Source organism: Acipenser ruthenus, chromosome 19 (genome assembly GCF_902713425.1).
Source record: "Acipenser ruthenus chromosome 19, fAciRut3.2 maternal haplotype, whole genome shotgun sequence".
Lineage (NCBI taxonomy): Eukaryota > Metazoa > Chordata > Actinopteri > Acipenseriformes > Acipenseridae > Acipenser > Acipenser ruthenus.
Genome location: NC_081207.1, coordinates 1785295 through 1806930, shown reverse-complemented (window position 1 = coordinate 1806930; position 21636 = coordinate 1785295). Strand labels below are relative to the sequence as shown.

The following is a 21636-nucleotide window of genomic DNA, read 5'->3' as shown; positions in this document are numbered from 1 at the left end:
AGGGATGGCTCCCATTCTATAGCAGTTTGATCCATTCCTTGTTTCACTATGAGTTTAATAACACACACCTAAGCGTGTTACCTATATGCTGTGGCTGATCAAGCTTGTAGTAAAACCTGAAATGGGTGCAACAGCTACACATTAGGAGTCTTATTTGCCTGTTGCCTCCCACCAGAGCTTCATGCCTTCCCAGTTGTCAGGGGTGAAGCGGACACATTATGTCCAAACTCTTCATAATCTCTTGCTACATTAAGCGGAGAATTCGTTTACATGTATGACAGTATTCCACAAGCTAGTAGAGGTTTGAACACAGCCCTGTCACACTCCGATTATCAAGACTGTCCCAGCAAGTGGGGGTTTGATTGCCTTAACCCTTCCTCGATATTATGACCCTAGACCCTAGAAAAACAGCTCCTATATGGCAATTCACTGGGATTAGACTGAGTTTATCATCTGAAAGCATGTATCAGTGACTTAATGAACTCAGTCATATGATATTCGGACAGGTCTGAAATTGATTTCTTTTTGGTACTGCTTACGCTCAGGGCTGGTAAGCAGCTTTGCTCTTAAACACATCATGGAGTCATTCTGGAATGACCTCTTTGCAGCTGGTATCGACCCCATGGACATTTGCTCCCTGTTAATATTGGATAACAATCAGGGATGCTTGCATGCAGTGTATTTGAGCTGTCCATCCAAATGACAAGTGATTAAATATGTGTCCTAATAGCTGTACTGTGTTTTAGTTCCAATCAGTATGATTTATTTTACATGTCCGTTTTTATCCACAGCGCAGCCAAGAAAGATAACGGTTGATTAGGTGTCATGTTCTGTATTACACTTCCAGAGCCATGCTGCCACATTATAATGTGTGGGTGCCTGATATGCTGTATGATTCCTTCGATTAATCTCACCTGCTAATTTTCCAAATAAGCCTAAAAATAATGTCAAAATTTGTTCTTCTGTGCAGGATTCATTTCTCAAGACAATAATAATAATGATAATAATAATAACAATAATAATAATAATAATAATAATAATAATAATAATAATAATAATAATTAAAAAAAAAAAAATTCAACACAAAGCTGAGTAGAGTAGTAGTCACAAAACCACCGCATGAGAGAGAGAGAGAGAGAGAGAGAGAGAGAGAGAGAGAGAGAGAGAGAGAGAGAGAGCGAGAGACAGATAGATCTCAAACATCTTGACAGCTCGTATTTCAGGCTCCCTTTTTATGTTTTTCACTGCAGTTGTTTTCGAGTGCATTTCAGTCTTTTTTAATAACGGTTTTGAAGTTATCACTGTACATTGCCAAAGGAATCTCCTGGGAAGTCCTTGAAGTCACATCTGTTGAGCTCATTAGCTCTAACGCTCTAAATAAACAACAAAAAACAAAGAAAAAGCGATGCTACCATTTGTCAGCACCCTGTTAAACAAGGCTCTTCTCTTATCAAATATGGGTAGCTGTCATCAGTCTCTCACTGTCAGTAAGCCGATGGTCCGTTAACCGGTATCTCTTGACATTCAAGCTGCACTTGGACTTAAAAAGGTGTCACTGTATAAAAAAAAAAAAAACATCAGAAAGGAGTGATGAATGAATTAGTCACATGATCAATGTAGTACTCCTTAAACCTGCCATTCAGTCTGTGGCCTCTTTCAAGCAAAGGCTGTCAGACGTGCCAAACTGCGCAGTGGTTTTGCAGACTGATGTGTACCAGGGGCTTGGCTGAGATCCCGAAGCTCATCTCCTTTGTGACCAGAGCCAGACCTCCGCACAGTGAAGTAGCCTGCAACGCCCCCGAGCCCCCAGGAACACTCTTCTCATGCGTTTCTCAGTGGGGTTTGCATCTTGTGGAATAGGCACATACAGCTGGTGTTCCTGTATTCAAATGTCAAAGCCGTTCACAGCGTGCCTCTTTTCACTTTGTGTGGATCTCATATCTATGCTCCCATGCTGTCACTGCATCTATTTGTGGGCTTGTCAGTTTGTTTGTCTGTTTTGATTGTTTGTCTGGAACGAATGCTTACGTGAGATCTTAATAACTGCCTCTCGTTTCCAGCAGTTCTGTTTTTTGGGGTTTTTTTAGAAATGTTGCTGGGGGTTTAATGTTCGTTCGGAGGTGCTCTGTCTGAACGGCTGCTCAGTCACAGCCCCTGCGAGAAACACGTTCATATCTGCGCTCCTTAGGAGGAGATGCTAATACACCAGGACAGTAGGCTCGCCCACTCCTTCTAGAGGGTCAGCACTGCATGTGTGCAATCGTGCACATAGGCACACACACATATTTGAGCTTGCGTGTGAGATAAGCGCATGAGCTTCTCTAGTTATTTTCTTCATTTGATTTCCCATTTTCATTGCACGTGAAGATTTTGTTCATGCACAATGAGATTTTGACCTCACAAATCCTATAGAGACAAACCGCAATTTTGACTCCTCAGAAACTTCCATGTCAAAATGACCCAGCAAATGCAGAATCTGCACCTGTCTCACGCCAAGAAGAGCAGCGGGCCGTCCTCCCCCAGCGCGGCCAAGCGCCTCTACCGCAACCTCTCAGAGAAGCTGAAGGGCAGCCACTCCTCCTTCGACGAGCCCTATTTCTTCGGCCGCTCGGATAGGCTGAGGAAGGCGTCCGTGGTGAGTAGCTCCCCCCTCTCTCTCTCTATCTATCTATCTATCTATCTATCTGTCTGTCTGTCTGTCTGTCTGTCTGTCTCTCTCTGTGTGCTTCATGTATAATCTTCAATGGCTCAAACTTTGATGCTGCTTTAATCTGGAATTGATTTAAAATTCCTCCAGTGAGTTCGGTTAGCTTCAGGTAAAGAGGACTTGCTGAAAGCACCTCTCACGCGGAGCACTGGCTGCGGCAGGGAAGTGAAAGTGATTTGGCCTCGCTGGTTGTAATAACAAGCGGCAGGGCTTGCATTGCGGTGCCCCCTCACAGCTTCTCTTTCTTTTGCCAGTATAAGTGTGTGGCAAACAACCTTGTGGTTGCGAGGTTAGGATATCTTCAGGGAAACAGAAATAAAAGCTTTCTCACAGTTTCTTTAACATAATTCTAAAGTAGTCTTGCTATATCAAGATCAGCACAGATCTTGAAAGGGCGATACGAGTTGCAACATTCCTAGATGTTTTTAAAGACCGAAGACGTTCACTTCAGAGGGTTAGTTTACTAGAGGGACGTGAAAAATAAATAAAGAAATGAATAAAACAGAAGAAACCCTGCAGCAACCTTACAGAATCATTTGTGTTTGTAAAGGACAGGATGCCAGATATCTGAACTGGAGGAGGGTGAATGATGGGAGGACAGTGGCATTGAAGACACAACAGAATGTTCTGTGCAGAACATCTTTTAAAAGGCTTCAGTTGATAGTTTTTCTCTTTTGTGTCACATTGTTGTATAGAGATGTAATGGTATACAACACATGGCTTGAATAGCTGATATTTCCTGATTTAAAAATATGCATTGTGTTGCACCTTCAGGAAAAAAAAGGTATATTCAAAATTAAACAACAAATAAGGTGTGTATTGTACTGACGCGAAGGCAGGACAGGGACATGGATTTTAAAAGCTTTTCAATACCTGATGGAGGTGTTTGGTATCACCAAGCGCTTATTATTTTAAAAGGATTATTACATCCTGAGTGTGAAAACTCCTTTCACGAAGAACACTTTGTTACCACCAGGGGCACTATTTAGTACAGATGTAACCTCACATTGCTAGATTTTGCCAATTTTAAGAAAAGCTTGTGGCAGTTTTAATGCTAGTTTTTGCCAGTGCTATACAGTTTCAATTCACAGAAGTTAGTAGCAAAGGTTTGATGGAGCTGCAGGTCTAATGCACTGCGTGTGCGCCTGTGCTCTTATCTGGTTTGCAAAACATGCAGTGCAGCGAGGCTCTGTTCGAGGTGGTGCGTGATGCTCTTGTGTGGTTTGCAGAACGTGCAGTGCAGCGAGGCTCTGTTCGAGGTGGTGTGTGATGCTCTTGTGTGGTTTGCAGAACATGCAGTGCAGCGAGGCTCTGTTCGAGGTGGTGCGTGATGCTCTTGTGTGGTTTGCAGAACGTGCAGTGCAGCGAGGCTCTGTTCGAGGTGGTGTGTGATGCTCTTGTGTGGTTTGCAGAACGTGCAGTGCAGCGAGGCTCTGTTCGAGGTGGTGTGTGATGCTCTTGTGTGGTTTGCAGAACGTACAGTGCAGCGAGGCTCTGTTCGAGGCGGTGGAGCAACAGGATCTGGATGCCGTTCAGCTCCTGCTCTACCAGTACTCAGCCGAGGAGCTCGACCTCAACACCCCCAACAGCGCGGGGCTAACGCCGCTGGACATCGCCATCATGACCAACAACGTGCCCATGGCCAGGGTCCTGCTGAAAGCTGGGGCCAAGGAGAGCCCGCATTGTGAGTACAGCTCCGGGGGTCGGGTAGTGGCTGCATTGAATTGCATTACAAAGCTCTTGTTAAAAGTGTGGGCAGTAATAGATTACTGCAGATCAGAGCAAGTTGTGTTATATAGGGATCACTTTCAGTGCCTCGAACTGCCCTGTTACCACACTCAGATTGCATGTGTTGTTACCTGTTAGTAACAGTGTAGTTACCAGTGTGGATACATTAGGGTTACAAGTTTTATAAAGGTTTAGATACATTTTTATAAAGCCTAAACTATTGTTCTTATTTATTTATTTTTATAATAGTGTTGCTTTTAACATCCATTACATCAGATGCATTTTCAGTAACAGACCCTTGAACTGAAGTGCTGCTGAAGTATTGTGTGCTTTTCCCAAAACTTTAACTCCAAAAGAAGAAATATTCCCTTTTAGACCTGCTTTCAAGACAAAACAAGATTATGGATAGAGCCTGTTCTCATTCTCATCAAACACTTTGCAACATACAGCAGTTTTGTGGATCACCCAAGAGGCTCCATTGTTTTTTGTTCAATTATTTTTATGAAACCTTAAAAAAAAAAAAAAAAAACTCAATGTTACCTGTGCTTTTGCCAGCAACGTTTGTACAAGTCTAGTACTCCTGGGCAATGCATTTTGTGAAAATCAAATACAATCAGAACTGATATCATGTTCTGCTGTGTTGGTTTCCATTTTAAAATGCTGTATGTACATGTCTGCACCAGACAGTAATTATTTCTATCAACTGATTTACCTCAACCAGCAGCTAAATCTCTAAAACAAGTCCTTAAAGCTGAATAACTCAGCCCTTGTAAACATGACCATACTCCTCCCACACCTCCTGCTAGATAGAATTATGTTTTTGTTTTTGTTTTTCTTATTTGTTTGTTTTTCTGCATAATTCCATAATCAGTTGGCCCAGAGCTTCGCAATCATGACACCTCACCTGGGGTTAAAACACACACAGCTTTATGAGAATTGTGCAGTGGCACTTTCCAATGCCTGTATTTAAGACATTCCCAGTCTGGCCAGCAATGAGAAGTGTGTTGGCGTCGGCAGGCAGGGCCATTCATTTTTAGTTAGTTCCATTAACAGCATTTACAGTCAATGTCAATCTCTTATACTTCAGGAAATGGCACCTCAAGGCTTCTAATATTGCCAGCTTTTCCACTGGCACTCGGCTGCCCTTCTGAGCCCCCCCAGGTATGGTACGGCCGCACCTTTCTGTCTTTTTCTCTGGGTCTTTACTGTAGCCCTTCTGCCTTCCCTGAAAGCGGTGTTCTTAGCCAGGTATTTATTTGTTTATTTTTCTGTCACGGTTCATGACTGAAGCTCAGAAAGAACATGCAACGGTATTCAGGGCCCATGATCGACTGTAGAGGCAGCATTCATTTTACCATGTGACAAATCCAGCGGTCCAAACACAGTCCTGCATTCATTTTACCATGTGACAAATCCAGCGGTCCAAACACAGTCCTGCATTCATTTTACCATGTGACGAATCCAGCGGTCCAAACACAGTCCTGCATTCATTTTACCATGTGACGAATCCAGCGGTCCAAACACAGTCCTGCATTCATTTTACCATGTGACGAATCCAGCGGTCCAAACACAGTCCTGCATTCATTTTACCATGTGACGAATCCAGCGGTCCAAACACAGTCCTGCATTCATTTTACCATGTGACAAATCCAGCGGGCCAAACACAGCATGTGTGTTCCGAACAGCAGCTAAAAACACTACACTCTCTTTTTTGTTTCGTTGTTTTAAACGTTGACCTCATCTGCAAACAAATTAAGAGTGCTGGCAAGCAGGGCAATCGCACTTGTGCATTCATTTCCTGCAGAGAACATAGTTAGTCTCTCTCACTCTCTCTCTCTCTCTCCTATATATATATATATATATATATATATATATATATATATATATATATATGTGTGTGTATGTGTATATATATATATATATATATATATATATATATATTTCAATTTTAGCTATCCTAAAAATAGTATATTATGTATAATAAGGTCCTTAAATGTATTATTTTTAATGAGAGAACTTAATTAAATCACATCTTTCTTATCCCTTAGATATAATGAACGAAGTTCACTTATCCACAGAGATTTCTACTGGGTTATTTAATACAGATTTAGCTTAGTCTCCAAGTCATTCTTAATTGTTTTTATTATTAAGTTATTTTAATACAGTTTTCTCTCTAGTGTCCAATTTAAGAGGTAAAAAATTGAAACAATACCTCTGTAGAAAAACATCACCGGACGGCTGGAGATTTTTATTTTGCTAATTTGGTTTATAATTTTGAATACGATTCTTGGTTGTAATAGGAATATATTTCAATTTCAGTATTGTTTTGTTCTTTGTTTGCAAATGTTGCATGGCTTGTGCATTTAACAAAAATGGGACAAATGTACCTCATTATAACGACGTGTCGAACCAAACACTGATAAAGTTAACAGGAATTCTACACACAAACGCACGCGCGCACACACACACACACACACAGAGTTTTTTTATTAATGATGGTCAGTTTCAGGCCCAAGGAAAAACAATAAATGTAATTTACAGCTTTCAATAAAGGATGTAAATAATTACGACGGAGAAGTCACAGACCCACCCTGTGCTCGTAAAGCTGTAGGATTTAAAGCCACTGGAGACTGTAGCCCCTCGGTTATGCACGGCCTCATGGGATCTCACTGCCAGGCCAGGCACACACTGGTGACCCACCCCTGAGCCTGGCTAATCGGCCCTAATGCATCTGCTACTGAATGGACCGGGTCCTTTCAGTCTTGCTATTCAGATTAGTCCCAAGGTGCCAAATTAAAAGACTGGCAGCGTACAGTTGTAAGCTTTGTCTGCTCGCTCAATGACTTTTTCGGTGACCCGTGCCAATTATTTCGTTTTTATCTGTTCAGGCAATTAAATAAATGCAATAGATCGGAAAGCAGTTTACTCCAAACTTTTCAACAGTTGAGCTGTTTAGATAAAAATAAAAAAATAAATATTGTACATGCTTTAAATCTTTAAAATCTAGACAAAAGGCATTAATCTGGGTTCACAGCGTAGATAGGTTAGGTCAGTTCAATAAGAATGTCGTCTAGCGATCTGACAGCAGCTTTAGAGCAGTTATTTTGCAGCTCTGTGTATTGCTGGCTTGTGAGCTGTCTTGTTAGTGAATCAAGTTCCACTCCCAGGACCGTGTCAGTAACTGCCTAACCCTGTATACTTCCGACAGTGACCCAATTTTTGGTCTCAGTCAGTGGTCTGCCACGGTCGGAATGACATCATCTGCACTGCTGCAAGAAGAACTTGAAAAGTCGTACGGCCTTTTCTTGTGTGTCTGTGACCGCAAAACACACAGGCTCGGATGATGTTGAAAAAATCCAACATTTGTCTCATGGTCTCAAGTCAGTGAAGCGCGATAGAGCAATTTTTTGAGGAACCCAATAAACATGAACAACAGAAGAGGATTTTAAACTTGCCTCTAAACTGAATGAAATTAAAGCGTAAATGAACCTTTGCTAAAATGAATATTGGTGCTTACATAGGCTACCATGCGCAGCAATCACTTCTATAAGAATAACAATAATAATGAATACAATGTATTTTTATTTGTATTATTGTTACTCTTTTTATATATGTGTGTCACTAATAAGTTAACGTCGCTATTTATTTTCTGTATGTAATTACTTTCCCCATCTTTCTGATCGGAGGCAGTATGAAGAACAGCTGATCAGTTTTACTTGTTTGCTGCTCATAAAAATATACATGAGCCAATTTACACATTCACTTCATTCATGAGACGTGCCATTTTAAAATCCTGTCTCAGTGTCGCGGGATTGTCAAGTCAACACCGGCAGTAACACAGACTGGCTGAAAGTATGACAGACAGCTACGACCACTTTGCTTCGTCAAAAAGTCTGCGAACTTGGGGGGGCTTCAGTCCTTCTGGCGCACCCGTAGAAGTGTCTGCAGCTGATGTACGGCTTTTGTCTGCGAGAGAAGTATAAACCAACCTTAAGTGTGCACTCTGATAACTGAAGTCTCTAACAGCCCTCATTCACGCGCCAGTAACTGCCTAACACTGTAAGTGTGCAGGCTTTGCCGGGCACACAACAGGTGACATGGTATAGTGTAGCTCAGAAAGGGAATGGACATGGAAACGCTAGTGGGGAATCTGCTGAAGCAGTCAGGGACCATAGAGGCCCTCAGTAGTCCGCCCTGTGGTAAATTACACACGTCTCTGTTGATCAGAAATGAGTAATGAGAAAGGAATAAAGAAAGCCACAGTCGCACGGCAAGAGTTACTTAATGACCCCAGGTGGGTAAGCGGAGAAGTGCCTCAAGTCTAAGAATCACAGAACAGGGTGCAATTGAAAGCAATACCGTGCAGACATTACTGTGACTGAAGTGGAAGAAACAGGGCTGTCTTCGAAGAACAGACCGGCCACTGATCACAACAAGCATTCCCAATGAGCTCTTTAAACACTGGCCAGGGAACAGAATCTAGCCATGACTGCGTTATTGAAAACTGAGCCTGTCCCAGAGGAGAGGGGAAAGCCAGCACATATAGAAAGAGAGGGTTTATCCACAGGAGCTGGATGAGTTTGGAGGAAAGCGACAGCATTTAAAGCATTTACTTGCAGGAAAGAAAATGAAACATTCAAGTAAATGTGGTCATGTAGTAGAATAAAAATCCTTGTAACAATTCATGCTTTTTTCTACGTTAAGAATGCTTAGTGCTCCAATATCTGTATATAAAGTTAAAAGAAAACATTGGAATATCTCTTTTTAGTCAGCGTTTAATACAGCTTTCCATCGGTTGTTTTTATAGGTAAATAGATAACAGATCATTCAGCATCAGCTTTATCGGTGATGGTGCACCAACAATAAAAAACCCAGGGCAGAGAGAACAAGACTGCATCTATGCAGCATAAGGGATCGAGTGACATTCTTCACACATTTTTGTATCTTTCTGAATACTGGGTCATTGATTAGTTTAAAGTATAAAGAAGATCATGGAGAAGCACATTAGCTGTAAGCCTGCCACATGGATATCAGATTTCAAGTGTGTCTTTAAGAGGGGAAGGGGTCTGAGGGCAGGGTTGGAGAGGAGGAGGAGGGAGATGCCCCTCTTGCTCTTTGTTGTAACGGCTGTCACGCCCCCACTCTGTGCTCAAGTGGAGAAGCTGTCAGACGTGCTGGCTGTAGTGGGGGGTCTATAGGGTACACACACTGTGCTTAGGAGTGGGAATAAGAACAATGAAGGAGATAAGGAGCATGTCTGCATACACGACGCGGCACAGGGTTAACATAAGTGGGATCCATCTGAAAACGCTATAAATAAAAAATAAAATATGCACATCAAGTCAAAATGAAACTGTTGGCCTTTGTCAACAGCTGCTTTCCTGGGATTCATTAAAAAAGCACTTGTGTTATTTTCATTTTTTACAGTCGCATTTGATCAGTGAGGCTTTGTTTTTAATGTAGGGCTTTACAAAATGTTATGTGTTTTGACACTTCTGGTAATGATGTGTTGGGGGTGGGGGTGGGGGTGGGGGTGGCTCCTACAGTATTTTAGAACATGTCAAAAACTTAACATTAATCAGACTCCAAATTTAAAACACACATATACATATATGTTATTTCTGTCCACCTTCTCTTGCCAAGACCCCCTTAAAGAAGTAAAGTACAGTATATCTGAAGGGTTCGCTCTATCCTGGTTGATAAAAACAAGTGGAAGTAGAACACAGGCCGTAAAGCCTCCCAGTAGGCCGAGTGTAAAAGAGCAGGTTCTCACCCATTGTAATGTGTCTCAATGCTTTGCAGTCGTCAGTCAGGAGAGCAGAGTACTGCACCTCAGCACCCTTGTGCAGGAGGCACAGCGTCGCGTGAGTGAGCTGTCTGCACAGGCGACGAGTGAGGGGCTGAGCCTCGACAGCACGGAGAGAGAGAAGCAGCTGAAAGCCTGGGAGTGGAGGTACCGGCTCTACAAGAGGATGAAGACGGGCTTCGAACACGCCAGTGAGTACAGGGGAGAAGACGGGGGGAGGTGCAGGAGTTCACCCCTTAGAGGACACGACGAACTGAGAGGCGGTTCAAACGTTTTTTTCTTAAAATACATTTGAGAGCGACTCAAGTATCACAAGGAGGAAGCTGACAATTTGGATGACCAGATCCAACCTGTCAGGACATTTTATAACCTGTTTCGTGCACCTTGTTGCAAAAATAAGAAAGTTAGCATCACTGTGTTTGTGGGACACATATGTCCCTTGTACCTGAAAGGGTTAACTGAGAATGTTTGTTTGTTTGCTTGAATGTTCTTAGGACTTGCTGTCTCATGACCACTTAGTTCCATTCATATGAATTTCAATAGGATTGCATAGGAGTGACATCTGAATAATAAATGTGTTGTTTTTGATTTATAATGATTTTTCGAGTCCTGAAGATACCTTTTTTTTTAAATGGCAGCAAATATATAATGAATTCCAGTGGAGCACCACAGGATTAGCAGATAATGTGTTGGAATTCATAGGAATTTGCGGTTGTTATTGTAAAGGGTGACCGTTCCAGGGACTGTAGATAGAACAAACACTTTCTATAATTTCCTACCTTCTGTGCCTTCTTAACTTCTAGCCACCAGCTTCATCGCTCAGCAAGTTCATGCAGCTCTTCATAATAAGTCCCTCTTCTTGCTAACATGGACATGTAGGAACCTAACATTCCTATTGTCATCATGACATTGATCTGCTTTTCATCTTGACCTGCGAGAGAAATCCCATTCTCACTCACTTCCCAGGGGAGCTCCGACCTGCACGGAATGGCGTGCTTAGCTGTGCTTGGGTTACCCTCGCTCGGGAAGATTTAGACATGAAGTCGGTGTCTAAAACCAGGGTGAAAGCAGCGTGGGGGGAGGGAGGGGAGTACTCTGCCGATCTGAAGCTACAGTTATACCGTTTAATCTAACAGTTTGTAAGTAAACATCAAAAAAATGCAACATGTTAGCCTAAAGCAAGATTTGGAGAAAAACAACGAATGTTTCTTTTGTTTTCATTAAGCTGTATGTGAAGTATATAACCAAGCAGAGAGCAAGTAACTTGTTTTTTAATATGCTTTACTATACCTCTCTGGACTTTACAATGCTTACCTATGCTTTACCATTCTTTCACTATGCTTTATTACACCTTGCTGTGCTTTTGCTATGGGAGGCTTTTATAAAGGCGTGCTCACTGTTCAGTTTTTATTCAAACTGTCATACTTGTATTCCTTGCCTTCCCTTCACTAACTCCACATGCTTGACGACTCGTCTGCCCTGCCCTTCGTTCTGCATTGGAAAGTGGTCACGGTGTTGGGTTGGGTTTAGAAAGATTTTTTTTTTTTGACCTCCTGGTGTTGTCTTTCTTCCCAGGAGCCCCGGAGACGCCGTCCAGCGTCCGTCTCACTGTAACGAGCAGCACGTCCCTCACTGTCACCTTCCAGGAGCCCCTCAGCGTCAACTCGGCTGTGGTCACCAGATACAGAGGTACTGCAGCCTTTCCAGGGCCTCTGCTTTACCCAGCTGTGGGTACCAGAGCCTGTGCTCTGTCAGATACTAAGCACTAGGACCATTAGAATTGGAGCTCATACAGACTACCATCCGAGATGTTTATTCATACATGTCTTCAAGTCAAGCATCACACAGCCAGCATCCTTCAAAATAAAGGGCTAGATCAGGGGTGTCCAATCCATTCCACTCCAGGTTTAGCAGGTAAAATGAGATCATGAATGACTTCAGGGTCTGGATGGAGGTTTGATAGGTTCAATTAAGCAATTTAAAACAGGATTGAAAGGGCTTTGGCCACCCCTGGGCTCGATTCTCAAAGCTCTTTACTCCAAATCGTCATTAGCATATTCTTTTTTTCAGAAAGGAAAACCGCACAGAATTTGTTACCAAGCCAAAAATGAGCAACTCAGACATTTAAATGCTGGGGCTTGTGAGTCATTTTAAGTTTTTTCTGTTTTGTTTTTGTTTGTAATTGTTGTTTTTTTTCTAACATGCTGTCTACTTCAATCTTAGTTGCTGGGATGCATGTGTTTAAATGTATACTGCAATGACTTAATACTCTATTAGAAGCATCCAGAACTCAAACTGTAGTCTAAATGTCTGGACAAGGTGTCTATCTCAATCTCTGCTGGACCCTGTGCGGAGAGACAGTAATAGAAACGTCAGTGAAGGCTGTTGTTTATACATTTCGGTTAAACTTGGCATGTCAGTTTTCAGAACGAAACCGCAAAAAACTCTGGATGTGATTTTAAAAAAATAACATGCAGAAAATCACAAAAACCTGGAAGCTGCAGTTTATTTCATCCTGCAATGAAAGCCAAGTGCTGTTTTGTACCCTTTCATTTCATAGTGTAGTCTTTCCCATTGGAGTTGTATATTGTAGTCCTTCTCATTGGGGTTGTTAGGAGAGTCTACACACCTCGGTATGAAAACACATCTGCAGACGTAGTTTATATCAAAGTAAAACCTAATGCCAAAAAATAAAGAATGCTAAACCCTTGACAGAAACCTTGAACTATTCAATTATAATCTCAAACTTTAACAGTTTACGTAGCATAAAACCGAATCATTATTTAAGTTAGACTACTATATTCTAGGTATCCTGTTGGACATATTGTATATCCTCTTAAAGGATCATTGATCAGTATATGGTAGATTGGTGGCATCCTTCAGCTTAATCTTGTTGGTCTTCTTGCCCTCACATGTGAAAGAACAGCTGCAGATACAATTTTGAAGCTACACTAGACAGGTCACCAGTGGCTGGCCCTGTACAATCATTGCGGTCAATCTCCGGTGATATCACGCATCCCCTCACCCGTTGCGTCATTAGGAAGACTGGTCTTCCAAACTGGGCACAGGCGGCATAAAGTCTGGCTGCATCTCTCGGAGCTTGGCGTGTTTGGCATCTCTGCAACGTGAGAACATTAGCTCTGTATCCAGAGAGTATTCACACTCATTGCTCTAGTTCAGACACTTCTAAGCTAAGGGCCGGTTTGACACCAGAAAAAAAACACTTGGATGGTGTTCAGAAACAGCCATCAAGCCTGGTCAGACAAATCCTCAGGTTTATTATTCCGCTGTAATGTCATCGTTCTGATTCACCCCTTGTGGTACTAGACTGTTCACGAGAAATCAATCCCATGTAAATCGGCCAGGAGACAATACTGCACGTTTTTTTTTTACTATGCTACAGTTTTGTTCTTCTGTGACATAAGACCCAAACAAAACAGCCTGTCTATTGGAGGGAAATATTTAGGTGAAACAAAAGAGGGGGCAGCTGTGCTTCTGTGCACGATAATTACCATTTTAGGATGAAAACCTCCAGCAGACAGACAGACGGACAGACAGTGGGCTGATTGACTGACAGAGATACAGTATTAAGTTTGTTTTTGTGCCTATCATTAAAAAAAAAAAAGAAAAAAAAAAGAAAAAGAGAAAAACAGCTCAGATTTCCTTATTATACCACATATCTGTGTAACAAAAGCCGCACAGGGAAAATTCTACCCTATCTTGTAACGGTTTGTAAAAACCCCATCCAGAGCAATTAAACAATGCATTTATTATAGGGCTTGCTGCAATTTAGTTGTCTGGACTCTTGTCCTCCTTTTGTGGGTTATTATTAGTATTTCTTTTGGACCGAAGCGCTTCACTAATAGAGCTATTTTGTGACTGTTTCAGTCCAGTTCTTTCCATAGTTACCGAACAGAAACAAAACATTTCCTAGGTACAAGTTTGCTACCTTTAAGAGCAGCTGTGTTGCAATACGTACAACTCAGTTCAGTCCCTTTAATAATAACTAATCGGCAGATTCAAGGTAAAATACTTTGAACTGAATTACTACCACTGTTTAGAAAAAGTACCCCATAATATTACCATTACCATGAAGTTTCCCCAAAATACTTTATATTGAGATGTTTAGCTTGGGTTCCCCCAAGAAAATGAAACGTCCACGAATACCACCATGTTTCACTACAGTCTCATATAATGGTAATTCTCAGAAGCCATAAACGTACCCCCGACCCCCTGCCCCCAGAGGCTTGGAATAGGAAGACAGCTAACACCATCCTGTCATTCTCCATGCATTCTGTGTTCAAGCTAATCCGAGTACAGTAGGCTAAAATGTACACCATTCACACACGCTGCTGTTTGCTTTTCCTCTTTCCTTTCAGCCTCTGATTCCACTGATCCTCTTTCCGTACCACAAAGCTGCTTCTTTTTTTATTATTGTTCAGAAAGTGACATTTCGGAGTTGAAATGGGCCCCTTGCTGGTGGAGAATTCCTTTGATTCCTAACTCTATCTGACTGATTCTTCAGAACTGCGTTTTTAAAGATTAGAAGCAAACGATCCACTTTAGAATCACTTGATGCTGAGAAAGGATAAAACAAAATGTGTTTGCTTGTTATCACCCAGCATGTTTTAACAGTCTCATTTACTGCTGCGCCTCTTTTAAGCCTCTGACAATCATTTTGATGCCCACGTGTCTCATTTATCAATTGAGTGAGATGCAGCTGTTAGAGAACCTTTCCTAGACAAGTACATACTTTAAGACAATCATAAATGACATGAAAAATGCAGCCAATCACTGTTGAGGGTTTGTCAAGGTTCCAGTGGATCTTTTCCTTTGTACAGATGTCACTGTACTTCGTACAGAGGTAACGTACTGCACTGCTCAATTCGAAATACAGCAGTAGCTCCTGGCTAATGACAATTTGGAGTAAACAGTTTTGAGAATCAAACCCTTAGTCTGGTGCTAAAACTGCAGAAAGAATTCAGAGATCCAGCATGAAACAGGGAACTTGCATAGGCATTCTGCTTCCAGCCACTCAAAGGTGCAAGCTCTCTCGTTTCACCCTTTCACTTCATATAATTGCTACCCTGCAGAGAGATTTACATTTTTAGGGGGGGGGTGTCCAAAAAGGAAAGGCAAAAGGGTTATGTTTTCTGCAAATTACAGTAATTGTTTCCTGAATCATGCAGCACCATTGAAATGTGTTTTTGAACATATAGTATATATTTTTTCCCTTCTGTCTCTCCTCTCTCTCTCTTTTGTGATTAGAAGAACATCACTCGGTTGTATTTTTCTAGGCATCACCTGCTGTGCTTTTATGATGGTCCTTTCAGAAGTAAATCCAATAGCTTGTTGTAGCTCTTTCCCTGAATGAAACCTTTGGGAAATAATAAAAAAAAATAATAAAAAAACAATACCAGCAGCACAAAAACAAAAAAAGAAACGGCTAAATATGTTGGAGCTATTATTTTTTTTTCTGCTGTTGGTAGCTCATTGAAGTGTCTCCACACATTCTTGTTTCGACGGACGCTTATTTCTTTATGTATTCTAGGAAGATCGGAGCCGTGGAATTTGTAAGCAATAATCCAACAGCTGTGGTAATAATCAGGGAGTCAGACCAGTTTAGCTAGCAATGGGTCCTTAAAGCAAAACAATATATACTGACTTAAGTACATCCATGGTGATTTGCAATACAAAGTGACACACTCGAAAATCAACAAAACATCTCAACCGCTGTATTGAAGAACCAGGCTGGTGTGCATTTGACGTTAAGGAGCTTTTAACCTCATCTCACTGACGGGCAAGAATCCCCAACGGTAGTGCATCCCGAAACTCTGCCAGGACAATGCGGTCTGACATGCATCCCACTTCTTTATTGGAGTAGACGCGGGTGAGGGGTTAAAGTTTGATGTCACTTTCTAAATGAAATGCCAGGATATCAGAAATCCTGCCAGTGCTTTTATAATGATCATTTGGTAATTTCTACAGGTGACTTCAGAACCTAATTCATTATGAATTTACAGAAATCAATTCCCTTTTCACGATTTCCCTTTTTATATGTAAGCATGCATTCATCATGAGCCTGCACTTATTTTTAAGTGTGGCTTGGTTTGTCTTATGAGGGGGATCACTGCAGAATTGAACAATGAGTAGGTTAATGCATTCCTTTTCCATTTTGGATGCCAGCGTAATTAGCCAGACTCCTCCTCATGCAGTCTGCTGCTGCTGTGTGTATTGTAGACATGTTAGTGTCTCTAAAATGATTTCGTTTGATATTCACGAAACTCTTCAAGCCTGTTGCTGGCTAATAACGTTCCAGAGCAGTTTCAAAAGTAGCAAACTGTACTGTTATACAAAACAGGGCTCTAAAAAACAGTCCTTTGATAACCTGCAAGTTAATTTCCTACCGCCTTTAAAACAGGTTGAAAAAGCCGATCTTGTCCTTAGCAAGCTTTCTTTACAATTCCTGAGTTCAGGTTAGTAATTGCAGAGCCCCAACCACTGCAATTAACACAGAAAGGGTTGAAATTTATTAAAAAAAAAAAAACGCTACCATGACAACCACTTGTAGTTCATTTACATATAAATAAAGCCATGAAGGTGTCCATTCTGATTTTCAAAAGCAGCTGTAACAGGATTCTGGGCTGATTGGGGGGGAGAAGGTCATTCTAGTTTCCAGTCCGAGAGTGGCTGTATCCTCACATGTACAAGCTTCCCTTTACAATATGTGAATGGGGTTTGTATTTGTGAAGGATTGCCGTGGTTCCCAAAGGGAATGTTGCTGGAAGCAGTGGGTAGAATCTGGGACTTCAAGCAAAGAACATTGCAATCGATCTCATGCCGCCATGCAGATTCAGACAGATTCAATCAGAAAATACAGTCTTTATAGCCCTAGATTATGATGCTATTCAAACACATTTCCAGTGATAATAGGACCCCCACCCAGAAAGCACCACTGGCCAAAAACTTGTTTTAAGTAATGTGGGTACTGTACTTTTTAATTGACTCTATTTTTAAATAAAATGTATTGTTTTTTGTTTTTTTTATTACAAAACGTTCACATGCCTCGCATACCTCTTCTTGGTTTCTTGCTAGTTGGTGTTTATCTAAAAACGACTTTGACAGAAAAGCACTGATGTACAAGCAGCCAAACTGATTGATATGGTACGGTTTGCCAAGAGCCCATATTTTAACTGAACTGCGCTGTTAAATATGTACGAAAGGTTGAGGGTCAAGCTCTTCACATTTGTGCACCACACTTATCTGCATTACAGTGTAGTCTTGTGTAGTTAGCCATGTCAGATGTAATTAGAGTCACAGTGCTTGGAGAAAAAAAATCCTCGACATGTGGTATTCAAAAAACATTTCTAGTAAAACCTTGCTCTACTGTCCACAGCCAAGTGAGCAGCAGCTTCCAAATGCACAGCTGGATCTGAACAAGCTCAGGGTCCTGCCTGTATACTGATCTGACGGCCCAATACTGCCTACATGTACATTCGTTTTGAGCTGTAGAATATGTATGTACTAACACACGAGAAGGAGTGGGCTGTGCTGACACCCCCACCTGAGCACGGAGTTGTATCAGTTTGTTACTGTGCTTACGAAATGGCTCATGATTATTTTGATTGGAATGAAATGAGATCCAAACCATTGGTATGTCAGCAGTCAGGATAACAAAATGAAATAAGATTACATTTTCTGTGAGTAACGTTAAGGTACTGTCACTGTGACCTTATTCTGAGCGAGGGAAAAGAGATCTGAAACGCTGCTCTCTCGTGTTTTGTTGTTCTTGTAATCAGATCCTGATTTTTCTTTCTCCTTTTCTTTTTTCCCCAGTCGAGTGGAGCTGCTCGAAGGACTTTTCCACGTTGGCTGGAGAAATAATCATGGATAATCTTCAGTCTTTGAGGTGCACTATCGCAGGTCTAACAACGGTAAATGCAAGATCATTCGATTAGATCTTAACTTCTCCCAAAACCATTCGGGGAGCGCTCTGACATTTGCATTCAGCACTCTTGGCAATAACAGTAAAGCACCATTCCTCTGGCAGCCACTACCAGTCATTAAGCATAATTTGTCTGGTATCCATGAGCTCCCAATCCACAAAGGAATAAGTAGACAGCATAACCCATTTTTGCAAGTTGTCCTGTGGAGAGATCGGAATAGATTGGGCTCACGCAGGGATTGGGAAGCACAGAGCAGGGGCTTGCATTGTAATCTCCTGCAGGATCAGCCTCTTGATAGATCCAATTCTGACTCCCGGACGGTCTGATTGTTAAAATAACAAGACTTCCCAACTGACTCATTTGCCACCGACAATTATCCATTCCAGATTGTTTTCTCCTTTGCCCCCCCCCCAAAAAGCACAGAAATAGAAATTCTAAATAGGAAACATTTTTATTTTATTTAGCTTAATTGTATTCAAGTATTTATTTATTTTCATGTCATTTCTTTTCCTGGAATAATAAATCATCAGAAAGGAATGACCGGAGCCCTCCTCTTTCTCGTACTGTAAACGTTGTTGTTTTTGCTGTTTCGTCAATCGATGTTGACACTGATAAGCAATCACAAAACCTCCAGCAAAGACTGGACTTGCATGTCCCTGGTTATTAACAGGAACGATCAATGGATCTTTTAAAGTATGTGTTTTATTTAATCCTCCTACATTTCCACTCTGCAGGGTCAGGCCTACTACGTTCAAGTTTCAGCCTACAATATGAAGGGGTGGGGGTCGGCACAGGGAGCCACTCCTGATGTCGCTGCCCCGTCGAGTAAGTGCATGTTTTTGCTATTAGGATGGATAAACATTTTAACAGGATTGCAATAGATTTACCACTTAGGCTTGAATTAAATCAAAATTATAGCACAGATATTTCCATATAGCTTCCCTTTAGACAAATTAAACCATAACCTGTATCTACAGGGTCATTATGGTTACAGACATGCTTTAAGATAGTGATAGAAACATGACGCTGAATGATGCATCAGCGCTGATATAGAATTAACATTGTGCCTTGATTCTTAAACAAAGAAAAAATTTGAGTTTTATTAGGTATAGAGATCTCATTAAACATCAAGACTCCTTGTATTTGTTTTGAGGTTTACTTTCGCTGTGCAATAGTGGAATGTCATATTATTCATGGGAGAGAAAGAATAACATTAAAGAAATTAGCAGAAAAAAGTAATTAAAAAAGAGGAACTGTAACTAATTTATTTATGAAGACATGCACAGCAATGTTTAACTCTGCAAATGTTTTAAACTGTGTTAAAAAAAATTCTCTTATAAAAAGAAATGGATAAAAAAAAAACCCAGTCGTTGTCTTGTTTGGACTGATGGCGTTTGTTTGTGTCGCTCACCAGACTGGAAGGAATATGGTGGCAGGGAGCCGCGCCGGCACACAGGGCAGATTGAAGCCCTGGAAAGGCTCCTCCAGCAGGTTCGAAGCTCACATCAACGTTACAGCTGTCGAGGTGAGGAGGGAAGTCCTGGGTGGTAGGGCCCCAGCCAGGGTCTCGGTGGCGTCTGGAATTTCAGCTGCTTTCTAACGGGGTCATACCTTCCCACTGATCAGGAAAAGAGAGATTATTAATATCGGCACGTCTGGAATCACTTTGCTTTATGCTTTAACCCTTAAAAGGATTCCCTTAGCATTTTATTTTGTTAGCTTTCCCGAGTTTTATGTCTGACTTTTTTTGGAGGGTGGATTTGGAAAGCACTGAGAATTGTAAAAGATGCCTTTGGACGAAGGCACACGGGTGAGGGAGTATAATATTGCGAGCCTTCTGAACTGAACTGCATTCAGCTGCTGAAAGAAGCCTTGTAAAATACAATGTCGTTGTCACTGACTTTCTCATAGTATTTCAAAATCTAACACTCAAGAGTGTTTTATAGTTATGCATGCATTCAATTGAATTTACAGTAATTAGCAATTCTGTACATGTCTGTGTCATTGTAATCACATGTTATCTGGGTTGAAAAGTAAGTGGCTTAAACAGTAGACATGGAAGTGAGGTCTAGTATTTCAGGGCACCCCTCGGAGCTGTAGTCATAGGAGCCAGAACCACAAATCTATTACAATCACAGAAACTTCAAGTGGTATTTTTCTTGGTTGAATACAGGGCCGGCCTGATTTGAAATGGTTCGGAATGGTTTTGGAGGGTGTCTAGAGATGTGACCTGCGTGGTCTGGTTTGGTGGGGTTTGTGAAGCGCTGAAGTTTGCAGGGTCTGTTTTAAGCGGAAGGCTTGTGCTCCAGGCAGGGCCTCTCTGTGTTGAGCATCCCCAGCAATGCAGAGCCTTCCCTCGTTGAGGCCTCCATTTTAATTCAGGCTTGTTAGCGAGCAGAATGGATAAAGTGGTCCCTGGTGAACTTCTGAATGAAGTTATGTGTATTACAAACACAAATTAAAGTAGCTTTCTGTGTTCAAACTGGAACTTCAGTTGCACTGCAAGTGAGACGATGTATGTATTCACTAGTGTGTTTGTTAACCAGGGGGATATAGCACATCTGCATACCACACTTCCATCTAGGAGAGCGCTTATCCCATTGGGATGTAACTTTCTATAGCATTCTTTAGCATAAGTTACTGAGTATCGGAGGAAGGAGTCTGTCTTTCTGACCATCTGTCTGCAGGCCACACTTTTTACATACATTTAAGCAACCGGTAATCCAGTTTTAATGAAACCAGCTTAACCCGGGATACAGCATAGATTCATGTTGAATAAGAATGAGCTCTAGATGACACTTAGCGAAATGTAGGAGACTTGTGATGCGACTGGAGCAGCGTGCCAGTCCTGACCTGGATGGGCTTCAGAGGACTTGTACTGCTTTGTGAGGAACGCTGGCCCCAAGCCCACTTCTACTATACTTGGCCAGTGCAGAGATAGAGGGCTGCTGTTTCCAGTGCTGACGGCCTCGCAGCCCTCATGAACACCAAGTTTATTACCAGACTATATGTTTTTGTTTGGGGGGCGGCTGGGGGGGTGGGGGGGGGGGGGGTGTTCATCACTCATCTCTTTGTGAGTCAACACTAATGATGTCACACAGTAAGGCTGCCAGTCTCATTGCCTGCATATAATTGATGTTGTATAAATGGTCTTATTTATTTGGAAAAGTATGTGTGGGGGAGCTTAAATTGCTTGATACAAAATGTACCGATGTTTAGATTGGCATATCTCAAAGAAGTGCTGACCAAGGTTTTAATAAACTTTTTTCTTACTCTTCTTAGCACTAGCAACATTATCTCCCCCCCCCCCCCCCCCCCCACCCATTTACTCTTGCATTGAAAACAGGGGCTATGGATGCTAAAGATGGGGCTAATTTGTATGTATTTTGTTCTTTGATTCGGGATGTGCAGATACTTTAAATGCAACGCTGTAGATAGATATGCTTCTT

The 21636-nt window shown here is 41.6% G+C and overlaps 1 protein-coding gene across 3 annotated transcripts in view; it reads left to right on the top strand.

The window, feature by feature from the left end:
- LOC117424152 (ankyrin repeat and fibronectin type-III domain-containing protein 1) overlaps positions 1 to 21636 on the top strand; it is a 127301-nt gene that overhangs the window by 84123 nt on the left and 21542 nt on the right. For all 3 annotated transcript variants that reach the window (XM_058992307.1, XM_058992306.1, XM_058992305.1), the window contains exons 8-14: positions 2440 to 2635; positions 4181 to 4391; positions 10238 to 10432; positions 11817 to 11930; positions 18078 to 18175; positions 18922 to 19012; positions 19602 to 19712. In XM_058992307.1, coding sequence (XP_058848290.1) covers positions 2440 to 2635; positions 4181 to 4391; positions 10238 to 10432; positions 11817 to 11930; positions 18078 to 18175; positions 18922 to 19012; positions 19602 to 19712 — 1016 coding nt within the window. The remainder of the gene's footprint in view (positions 1 to 2439; positions 2636 to 4180; positions 4392 to 10237; positions 10433 to 11816; positions 11931 to 18077; positions 18176 to 18921; positions 19013 to 19601; positions 19713 to 21636) is intronic.